Source organism: Psammomys obesus, unplaced genomic scaffold (genome assembly GCF_907164565.1).
Source record: "Psammomys obesus unplaced genomic scaffold, mPsaObe1.curated_primary_1811, whole genome shotgun sequence".
Classification (NCBI taxonomy): domain Eukaryota; kingdom Metazoa; phylum Chordata; class Mammalia; order Rodentia; family Muridae; genus Psammomys; species Psammomys obesus.
In genome coordinates this window covers 4,368,337-4,380,474 of record NW_026591872.1, presented here as the reverse complement: position 1 = coordinate 4,380,474, position 12,138 = coordinate 4,368,337, and the positions used below count along the sequence as shown (strand labels likewise).

At 32.9% G+C, this 12,138-nt stretch overlaps 1 protein-coding gene across 4 annotated transcripts in view; it reads left to right on the top strand.

The window, feature by feature from the left end:
• The window catches only part of Thoc2 (THO complex subunit 2), a 127,038-nt gene that overhangs the window by 106,658 nt on the left and 8,242 nt on the right, over positions 1-12,138 (top strand). For 3 of the 4 annotated variants that reach the window (XM_055612132.1, XM_055612129.1, XM_055612130.1), the window contains 6 exons: positions 4,236-4,666; positions 4,857-4,915; positions 6,241-6,357; positions 10,254-10,391; positions 10,727-10,796; positions 10,879-11,039. In XM_055612132.1, the coding sequence (XP_055468107.1) occupies positions 4,236-4,666; positions 4,857-4,915; positions 6,241-6,357; positions 10,254-10,391; positions 10,727-10,796; positions 10,879-11,039 (976 nt within the window). The remainder of the gene's footprint in view (positions 1-4,235; positions 4,667-4,856; positions 4,916-6,240; positions 6,358-10,253; positions 10,392-10,726; positions 10,797-10,878; positions 11,040-12,138) is intronic. The other variant, XM_055612131.1, reaches the window with a different exon arrangement.

The following is a 12,138-nucleotide window of genomic DNA, read 5'->3' as shown; positions in this document are numbered from 1 at the left end:
ATTTTTAATAATAAACAAATTTTTTTTCCATAAAATATATTCTGATTGTTTCCCCTACCCCAACTTCTCCCAGATCCTCCCTACCTCTTCAGCTTCACACTCTGTCTTACTCCTTCTCATTAGAAAAACAGACATCTTTAAAAAATTAATGTTAAAATAAAAGTACTGTAATTTGAATAGGACAATGTACTCTGTCTTATTTCTGATTTTGCTTTAAGTGCTTTTGAAGGTCTGTTATATGTTCCCTGTATTTCTAGTTTCCTTATGGCTATTTCTTTTTTCATGAAGGGGTGTTTTTGTCTTTTCCACAGCTGTTGATATAATATTGTGATTTTTAATCTTGAGTCAATCTGCTTTATTATATTTCTTGAATAATTCTTATATCCTTGGAATAAAACCAGTTTGCTGCTGGAGCATGATTTTTAATGTGTTCCTGAATTCCAGTTGTAAGAATTTAAGAATTTTTGCATCTTGGGGTAGAGAGACGGATCAGCAAGGTTAAGAACACTGGCCGGTCTTCCAGAGGACCCAGGTTCAATTCCCAGAACCCATATAGCAGCTTACAAACATTTGTAACTCTTGTTCCAGGGACCTGACACTTTCTTCTGGCCTCTGTAGGTAATGGGCATTCATGCCATACACTGACATACATGGTGTAGACATGCATGTAAGGAAAACACTTATACACATAAAATAAATAAACAAGATATAAAAGTTATGTTTTAAAATTTGTTAGGGGAATTAGCTCATAGTTTTATTCTTTTGTTTTGTATTTATTCAGTTTGGTTTAGGGTAATATTGGCTTTGTTTAGAATGAGTTTGGTAGTGTTCTTTTATTTTGTGTTTTATGGAACACTTTGAGGATCTTTGGCATTGGCACTTTTGTAAAGATTTGGTAGAATTTATTAGCCAGTCTGAATGGTTCTGGGCATTTCTCCTGTTTCACTGCTTGTAATGGATTTATTTAATTTGCTTGTATTTCCTTGATTTAATTTTGATAGGTGATATGTATCTAGGAATTTATTCTTTTTAAAAAGATTATTCAGTTTTATTCCCTGATGGTAATGGATTTCATTGGAATCAACAATAAACACATTCTTTTCTTTTTTATATATTTTTAAATAATTTTATGCATTCACTTGAATCCCAGCTGTAACCCTTTCCCTCTTTCCCTCCCAACCCTCCCCTTCCAATCCTCCCCTTCCTCCCTCATCTCCTCCCTGCCCACTTCCGAGTCCACTGATAGGGGAGGTCCTCCTCTCCTTCCATCTGACCCTAGCTTATCAGGTATCTTCAGGATGGCTGCAATGTCCTTATCTGTGGCCTAGTAAGGCTGCTTCTCCTTCGGAGTAGAGGGGAAGCTTATTGAGCCAGTCATTGAGTTCATGTCAGAAACAATTCCTGTCCCCCTTACTAGGGAACCCACTTGGATACTGAGCTACCATGGGCTATGTCTGAGTAGGGGTTATAGGTTTTATCCATGCATGGTCCTTGGTTGAAAAACAGTCTTAGAGAAGACCCCTGTGCCCAGATATATTTCTGAGTAGGGGTTATAGGTTATATCCATGCATGGTCCTTGGTTGGAAAAACAGTCTCAGATATATTTGGACCTTGTGGGGCTCTTGTCCCCTCTAGGTCATACTAACTCCTCCTTCTTTCATATGATTCCCTGCACTCTGCTGAAGACTTGGTTATGGCTCTCAGTATCTGCTTTGATATACTGCTAGGTAGAGCCTTTCAGGTGCCCTCTGTGGTAGGCTCCTGTCCTGTTACTTGTTTTCTCCTACTTCCAATGTCAATCCCCTTTGTCTTTCTAGGTGAGTATTGATCATCTTACCCCTGGTCCTCTTTCTTGTTTATCTTCTTTAGGAAACACTTAACTTGAATCTTCTGTTTTGGCTAGTTTGACTAGACCTTTACCAATTTAAAAATTTCAAAGGACCAACTCTGATTTGTTGATTCTCTATTTTCTTCTTTTACTCTCTTTTCATTAATTTCTTCCCTGCCCTCAATTTTTTCTTGCTATTGAGTGCTTTGGGGTTTGCCTTGTTCTTTTTTGGTGAGACATCATTGAACTATTTGAGACTTCTGATTTTTTAATGTAAGCATTTACAGCTAGAACTTCTTTAGTTATATCTGAAATATTGTAGTATGTTGTGCTTTCATTTTTATTTGATTCTTGAAATTTTTAAAATTCCCCCTTGATTTCTTCATCTACTTTCTGGTCTTTTATGGCTATATTTAAATCTCCAAATACCTGTGTAGTTTCTATAGTTTTCTTGCTATTGATTTCTGGTTATATTCCAGTATGATTTAATGAAATAGAAAAAAATCATTTCAATTCTGTATTTCTGCAGACAGACTGTGGTCAGAATAAGGTCTCTTTTAGAGGGTATGGTGTAGGCTGATGGAAAGGTTGTGCATTCTGTTTCTGTTGGATTAAATACTCTCTAGATCATTTGCTCTTTGGTTTATTTTAACTAGGTAGTTTCTTTTTTGATTTTTAGTCTGAATGACCTGTCTAAAGTTGACAGTAGAATGTCAGAATGATCCACTGTTACTGTATCAAGGCCTATGTGACTGTTTATGAACATTAATGTTCGTTTTATGAAATTCACAACATTCTGTGCATCTGGTTTATGGTTGTTACATATTCTTGTTTCATTTACATATCACTACATTATTTAACTATTGCAACTTTTTGTTTGAATTCTACTTTGTTAGTTATGAGAAGAGCTATGACAGCTTGATTTTTGGCTTATACACACTTGATACATTGACCTTTTTTATTACTATTATTTTTATTTTGAGGCTGACTCTGTAGGCATCTCTATCAGTGGTATGTCTCTCTTGGAAACAATAATTATGTCTAGTTTTTAATTCAGTCAGATACACTGTCTTTATTGGTAAATTGAGGTTCCTACTTTCCAGGCCTCTTCTTTCTCACTTAGTCATACATAGTGATAGAATGGGATTCCTGTCTACCCACCTGCTATTGGTATCATTTTCTTACTGAAATTTGTAAGTAGATTTAAAGGTAATGAAGGCTGCCATTGGAATAGGACTTCCAGTGTCTCTCTGTGTGTGTATGTGTATGTGTGCATGTGTGTATATTTGCCATGGGTCCATGAGATTAGAGCTGTGTCTGGCCTGGCTTGCTTCTTTCCGTGTGTCACCCATTCTTTACTCTGTACTTTTTTGGTACCTTGTGAGTTTCTGAAGGTCTTTGCCTCCTCATATATAAAACTTCCAATAGAATCTACTTTTTACTCTGGCTCTTCAGCCTGCTGTCTTACCTGAAAGTCCCCTAGATTCTCCTATGTAGACTTTATCAACCATGAATAGAATGGTAGGTAGTGGTAATCGAGCAGTACAAAAGTCACATATACTGGCCTTTGGAATTTACTTTACTCTTATTTTGATTTATTTGTTACTAATTATAGTTTACACAGTTATGCTTTGTTTATCAAGCCTTATTTCTCCTTCTGAGATATTCAGGGAAATACATATGATGAAATTTTAAGAAGTTTTAAGATACAGTTCTTGTTATATACAATTTGAATAAGGCTTATTAATGAAAGACCAGCTTATAGTAATTTTGAAAGTAGTCTATACAGCTTAACGGTCTGTTTATTGATAGTTTCTTTAATTAGTTTGTTGGATATGTTTTTGGTTATTATTTTGTTATCAAAATTTGTGAATATGTGCAAAATCATCTGACGTTACTGAATTTTAATTTACTAAACAAAATAAAACATTAATCATTGTTTTAATCACAATTTGTGTTGTTTGCTTCACGTGAAGAATTACTTATCCTAAAGCTGTCCTTTATTTTTGCGAGGGTTCTTCTTAGTTTCACAGCATTTTTAAGTCAATAAAAGCCCTTTAAATTTCATTTATTTACTTTTTTTATCTATCTATCTATCTATCTATCTATCTATCTATCTATCTATCTATCTATCTATCTATTTATTTATTTATTTTTATTTTTTATTTGTTTGTTTCCTTGCTTGCATGCTTTTCCATACAGGGTTTCTCTATGTAATAGTCCTGGCTATCCTGGAATTGCTCTATAGATCATGCTGGCCTCAAACTCATAGAGATCCACCTTCCTCTCCCTCTAGTACTAGGATTAAAAGTATATGCTACCACTCCTGGATTTTTTATGAATTTAAATATGGGGTATATGTGATGACTATTTTTCTTTTAAAATTTACTTTTTTTTTATTCTTAAGCAACAAAGCCGTTAAAGAAAATGACAAAGAAAAAGTAAAAGAGAAAGAAAAAGAGAAAAAAGAAAAGACTCCAGCTACAACTCCAGAGGCCAGGGTACTTGGAAAAGATAGTAAAGAAAAACCAAAGGAAGAACGGCCAAATAAAGATGAAAAAGCAAGAGAGACAAAAGAAAGAACACCCAAGTCTGACAAAGAGAAAGAAAAATTCAAGAAGGAAGAAAAAGCCAAAGATGAGAAATTCAAGACCACTGTCCCAAGTGTAGAATCAAAATCGACTCAAGAAAGGGAAAGAGAAAAGGAGCCATCCAGAGAAAGAGATGTAGCAAAGGAAATGAAGTCAAAGGAAAATGTTAAAGGAGGAGAAAAAACACCAGTTTCAGGGTCCTTGAAGTCACCTGTTCCCCGATCAGATATCTCGGAGCCTGACAGGGGCAAGTGTACCTTTTTTATTTATTTACTTTTGGTCCTAATTATGCGTTTGATTGTTTCTTTGTCTTGATAAGATAATTGTTTGATTTTGTTAGTGCAACAAATACTTGATCTAAAACATTGTTCACTTTTTGAAGCATTTTTAATGACTAGAAATATACCTCATTATGACTATTTTTTTTTTCCAAACAGAACAAAAACGCCGCAAAATTGATACTCATCCTTCTCCATCACATTCCTCCACAGTAAAGGTTAGTATAGCCTGAGGAAGGCAGCATCCGTATTAGGCTCACCTGTTTGGAATATCAATGTCCTGACTTCCTTCAAGTTTTGTGCCAAGTATTCACTGGAGCCACTGGAGGTTTTATATTGCATTAGAAAATGAAATTTTTCTGTATTGGTGGACTGATTTTTCCTTTGAGTATTTTTATTATAAAAATGTTAGAACTTCAAGGACCTAGCACTAATTTTATTGTGTTTCAAAGTGCAAGAGAAATTTTACCCAGAAGTGCCTCACTGCTTTAAGCAGTCCTTTTTGGAGTGCAATGGTAGCTACAAGCAAACGAATCTTTTCAGCAGAATGAAGCTATTTTTCGGCATAAATATTGAAGATTATATAGTCATGAAGACTTCCTGAATGATAAACAAGATACCTCTGAATTCATCAAGCTTCTTGATGAGCTTCATACTGATGTGCCTTCTAAGGAGTCTTGAAAGGAGTTCCATTTTAAAGTCTCCTTGGTGATGAGTTCTCCTGTAGTTGTGTTTATTCAGTGAGCATGCAGCTTCTGTTGTATCTTCCCTTGGAGGTTTGTTTATACCCATTGGGTTCCCAACAAGTTGAACGATAAGAGCAGATGTGGCATCCAGTCCTACCACCCAGCAGAGAGAAACCCCAGGCATTCAACTGCAGCACAAAATCGTGGGTGTAGCCTTCTTGAAGACTCAGGGTAGCCATTCCTTGCTCCATATTTAATTTTAATTCTAAAGTCATCTAATTTCATGGAATCTTTGAATTTGCAGTACATTGAACTTTTAAAAATGTAAGTTAATTAATTCTTCATCCAGAGCACTGGTGGAATACTGAAATTTATTTCCTTTTCTTCTATTTTTTTTTTGTTTGTGAGAGGCATGAGATTGAATAATCATAATACTTTGCAACAAAATGTTGATTAATGTTTTATAGAATATTTTTTCTTCTAATGCCACTGAATTTTTTAGCTAGGATAAAATGTTTATATATGTCAGAGGTATATATGAATAAAATTTGAAATCTAATTAGAAACCTAGCTATGAAAATATTAGTCAATTTTCTTCCCTGGTGGAATTTTTGGTGGAGAAAACTGTTTTACCTTTTTAAAGCCTCTTAATTACTTAAAGCTTAATATGAAATATGTGGCATAGACATTTATTTTTAATTTTCAATCAACAAAATTTTATATTTTTTATATTTAATATTTATAATTTTAACATTACAATTCCATTATATGGTTTTGATTTTTTTTATTGCTGATATTCATATTGATAATGATTTCCTGGAATTTATCCTCACAAGAAATAGCTGGTTTATTTCCAGGTTACAGACATACTTCCCAAAGTTCCTCTGGGTTCTGAGAACTATGCCAGCTCACCTGTCATCTCCATTCATTTTCTACAGGACAGTCTCATCGATCTCAAGGACTCTTCAGCAAAGGTTTGAGTCTTTTAAAATCATGCCTAAGTAAACCAGAAATTATTAATTTCCTTTATTTAGTAGGTACCACCATCCTAGTAAAATTTGTATGCTAGGAATGATGGGAAAAAGCACTCTTTGTATAGAATCACCTTTAGAAATTCTTACTACAAACATAAAAGCAGATGAAAATGGCCCATTTATAGACATTGCTATGTGTGTGATATGGCAGTTTTTTTTATATATTTTTGCTTGCTCTACTATGTATTTTTATTTTCTGCTTTAAAATCTAGAAATTCAAGAAGGTTCGGAGAAAGGAGAGTTGCTGGTTTGTTTGGGATGGATGGTTTGTCACAGAAAAAACTTGCCAGTTTTATTACTTTGTTTTTAGATAACTCAAACAAACAAGTTGTTTGCTGTATTCCTAAAACTTTTAAGAACTGAATCAATCTCAATCCATAAATTTGTTTATGTCTCCTTCTGCTGAAGTATCCTTTTAATAGCTGTGGCATAACACCAGCAGATACAGTAAATATAAAATAATCATTCTCCTGGAAAGGAGTGCTCAATTTAGTGTCTATGTTTATATGTAAGTATTAATTTTTCCTTTTACACTAGTCTCCTGGATATTCTTATTCTTAAAAACAGCAGTCAGCTTGTGTATTTTATTACAGAGTTCATTTCAGTATTATGCTTAAATTGTCTACTGTTCATGTAATTTTGTCTTATGAAATCTGTATCTTCTTTAACTTAGATTTTTCTACTTTGTTTTATACTTATATGCTAAGCATGATTCTTTACAAATGGAATTTTGAAATGGCCATTTGATTTTATTTTTAAGAGAAATGTCTGTTGATTCTGGGTAAACAACTACTAACTCTTAATGGGTTACATAGCCAAAGTGCCTGTGTCTTAAAAATATGGCATTGTTTTTTTAAGATAAACTATTATTTGAAATATTATCTGCTATACTAGGAGTAGTTTATTTTAAAGTAAAACCTTTTTATTGACTTTCATAAAAATGTACTGAGGTATATAGTAGGTCTTTGAGGCCAGTTTGGGATGGTATTGTCAGTATTAACAGTCAGTAGCTTGTATGAGTTGTTTTATATTTATGGGCTTTATGTAATAGTTTTAAATTGCTAGTATTTATTAAGGCATGTGTTAGAGTGGTTTGAAACCGGGTATTAAGCTTAACTAGGTTTTCTTGTCAATGATGAAGATTATGGTTTCTTACATTTGTTGTGTTTTGCTGTTTTTCCATGTCTAGATAATATATATTTGTTTCATCTCATGTTTATAACAGTACTAAGAGTTAAACAGGGCAGATGGTAGTGTCTTTTTGACAAATGAGAGACTGAGCTAGTCCCAGAGGTATACAACTTGTCATTACTGAAAATGTGAGCTAAAATTAAGGTTTCGTGGTTCTTAACATAACCATTTCAATAATAGCTATAAAGGTTTCCTTAGCTCTGTTAGTGTGTTTATATTACATTTTTAAACATGGCAATTGAAGTCAATTTTCCAGCACTTTTATACAAGAATATTTTTGTGAGAATTTGAAATTCAATAAATTATTCCATATGGAATCAGAAAATATGAAAATGACTTATAATATGCTATTAAAATATTTGAGACTCATTTCATTTTTAGGTCCTTAGCTTAGCATGGGATCTTACAGTAAGATTTAGCCACTAAATATTTTAAGTTGAAGTCTTTAACCTTTGGTAAGTGTTCCAGAGTAGTGTTTTTGTGTAGTAGCTGATTTTACAATTTTAACTGTATAGAAAATCTAATAACATTTGAATGGCTTGGGATAAACATTCCTGGAAGTTGAGCAATTTATATAGCCTCAGTGTTTCTGAGGCAGCTTTTACTTCTTAGAGATTTTACTGTATGTGTCTGTCTTTCACGTTACCTTGTTACTTGTACATATGGAATTGTGTCCTTAATTTTAGTATAATTTTTTTAAAAAGTTATGCTTTGCCTCCAGGATTTTCTTTCTTAATAATTATTGGATATTTTTATTTTTCAATTTATATTAAGGTAGTACATCAATTTATTTTGTAAGTGTGAGAGATTAAGACCTAACATAGTATACATATATTTTATCAGCTCACATTCTACTCCCATTTCTGACTCACATATTTCTACTTTTGATCAGTTGTATTTTGGCATAGCAGTACTAGCAGCTATGTATGATGAGAGTACAACATGCTTCTCTTTCAATTAAGGCTTGATTTTGAAAGTTGGTTATATTCTTCTATTAGATATTAATGATATCAATCTAAAGACATAAAATCAAATTAGCAACAAAACCCTACAATGTTACATACAGATTGTCCAAACACATCATTAACTTTATTTGGTAAATACATATTAAACATTCATTGTATGTACTAGCCTCTCAGAAATGTATATAAGTGGAAAAGGCATCTAGTTGGAGATGTACTAGAAATGAATATGGACCAAAATAAATAACTTGTGGTTAGTAAGGAAACTCTGTTACAGAAGTGGCAAAAAAATAATAAAAGAAAAAAAAAAGAGTCCATAGGAAAGTAAATTGCCGAGCTGAGAGACAGTTTAGGTGCTGATCGCTCTCAAGCTATCTTTGAAAACTTAAGAATTTTAAGATAGAAGAAATTAATCATTATAGTAAGGTAAACTGGATAAAAGTTAGAGACTACTGGTGGCCAAAGAACTTTAGGTTTCTGTGTGATAAGATTTAATTGTATTATGCAGTATGCTTAGAATGCCTAAACAAGTATGAATTCTACTCAGTAGGTGGTGAGAAACTGTTTTGTAGACAAAGGTGTTGTCAGTTATTACAAAGTCACTGTGGAAGAAATGAATTGCTATATTTCTAACCCTAGAATTTGAGTGTGTATCAGTCAGGAATGAATTATTTACTTATTAATATCAAAGGTCCTAGAGAAGTGTCTCAATTCTTTTCAGTACAGAATTCAAGTAGGCATGGATAAAAATGACTTTTTGGGCTGGGGAGGTGGATACTGTTGTAGTAGGAGAGCTGAAGCAGTACTTTAAGGAGATTGTTGAGTAATTCATTAATATATTATTGAGTTTGTCTTATCTAGTTCATAAATAATATTAGGATGTGAGAAAAGAAATGTGAATAAATTTCACAATTAGAAAAATATTTTAACTGTCATTTAAAGTAAGAATTTTTTTTTTCCAGAAGTAGGCTTTTTTTTCCCTTTGGTTAGAATAACCTTGATGTTTGCATATTTTATCACTAATAGACCTTCTGACAGAGAATATTTGTTGTAACACTTTTGAGTTTAGTCACCCTCAGCTGCCCTGATGGTTTCCTGAGTTATTTAGAACCAGTTAGGTAGAATTCACATTTGTCATCATTTGATAGAGTTACAGTACTTTCAAAAGTAGAGAATATGCATCAGTCTTTATATTTAAAAAATATTTGATATAATCATTGCTTGGTTTATATGTAGGCAAAATGGACTTACTAGTAAAATCATGGCTAGGTTTTATTTGTACCTTTTTTTGCCCATTGTCATTGATTGTTTATTAGTAAATGGTAAGACTTTCAAATATCCATGACTGCAAAGGGACTTGTTTTGTATTGTTTGTTTTTGTCTTTTTTTTTTTTCAGCAGAAAAAGTCCAGTTGCTGTTTTTTACATACTTCTATATACTAGAGTGACAAAGAAAATGCTGGCTTGTGAATTTACTGTGAAATGTCAGTTGAAGCAATAATGAACTGAGTTAAAATGGGAATATTTATAAGGCCCAGTATTAAAGCCTTTGTAAATGTGTCACATTCTTTTATTTTAGCTCTCATAAAACAAGCAGATAACTGGTTTTGACTAGTAAAAATACCAAAGGCTGCCAGTACTGGAAAACTAATAATCTTTAGTAATATTGCCTTAATTTTAACAGCTCTACATTAATCATATTCCTCCACCACTGTCCAAGAGTAAAGAGAGAGAAATGGACAAGAAAGATTTGGACAAGTCAAGGGAAAGATCCAGAGAAAGAGAGAAAAAAGATGAAAAGGACAGGAAAGAGCGGAAAAGGGTTTGTAATTTTAAAAAATTAGCTTGGAAAGCTTTATTTTGTGTATAGTAATGTTTTTTTCTGCTTTTAGAAAATACTGCTTTATTCTGTAGCAGTCTGTTTCAAGTATTAACTGGCATTTTCATCCTAAAATGTGTTGCATCTTCTGTAAATAAGGAACTTCAGTTTAGTAATCTCTTTGATGCCATTTTATCCAGTGTGTGGTACTACAAATATCCTCCAATGCTAGTTAGTGGTATATTTCTTGTCTAAAATAATACTTAAAAACAAAACACAACAACAACAACAAAAAAACATAACCCTTGATCAATGTAGTTCACAATTCTTGGTTCTAGGATCACTCAAACAATGACCGTGAAGTGCCACCGGACATAACAAAGAGGCGGAAAGAGGAAAATGGAACAAGTAGGTCGATTTACTAGTACCTTAGAGGCAATCATCAGAGTGAATTGGAAAAGCCTTTCATTATTCTCTTTTGTAATTTTAGTGGGGGTTTCAAAACACAAAAGTGAGAGTCCGTGTGAGTCTCAATATTCAAATGAGAAAGACAAAGAGAAAAATAAGTCAAAATCTTCAGGCAAAGAAAAAGGCAGTAGTGATTCGTTTAAATCTGAGAAGATGGATAAAATCTCCTCTGGTGGCAAAAAGGTAAATTAGGAACACAAAAGAACTGTATACTTTTTGGAAAACGTGTTTCATTATTTTTTGAGACTGCTATATATAAGTACTGTATTTTTACCATTTCTGTCCCACACTCTTGACTCTCAGTTTTCTTGTGTCTTTCCCCAACTTCGTCTAAACTTAATGATCTTTTCTTAAATTATTTGCTATACTTATATGTTTCTATAAGAAAACCTACTGAGTCCATTTTGTGCTGCTCATGTGTGTATGTGTTTAGGACTGACCACTTGATATTGGATAACTCTCAGGGACTTGTCCTTAGAGAAGGCCGAGTCTTTTCCTCTCATAGCAGCCATTAATTGCATATGGCTCTTCATCTAGGTATAGGGCCTTGTGAGGAAAATAGTTAAACCTTGTGAATTTAATGTCTCAGTTTATGATGTACATTCCTGCCAGATAATCGCATTAATTATTTTGGAATGGGAACAGGAGGCTTGAGAGGGAGCAAGTACTCTGGTTGGAAAAGTTGAGCTAGAATAGTCCTACATGATTATAAAGTTAGAATTAGTATATTCTGAAATTCTGTTTATCTCCATTTTACTCTCACCACATCAGGTTTTGTTTTTGTTTTGTTTCGTTTTGTTCTTTTCAAGACAGGGTTTTTCCATGTAGCCCTGACTGTACTGGAACTCACTCTGCAGACCTCCCAAGTGCTGGGATTAAAGGCATGTGCCAGCAATCTGGCTCATCACTCCAGTTCTTTATGTTTACTTCTACCCACAGTTTTTTATTCTTGAAATATATTTATCTATCTATATAAAGTACATTCTGTTAAATATTACTAATTGATACTCAAATCTCAAGATGCTCTGTAAAATAATTGGCAAGCCATTACTAAGTTGGAAACTATTTACAAAGCATTACTCTAAATGTTCTAAATGTTAGAAATGTGTAGTGTACTTTTAATTTTTAAAAGAAGTTTTAGAAAAGTAAACAGATAATTTAATTCTGTATGCTTCCAAAGATAGGCTGTTCTTTTTCAGATTTTTTCTTTTTTTCTGTACTTGTTTTTAGTTGTATTATTATTATTATTATTATTATTATTATTATTATTATTATTATTATT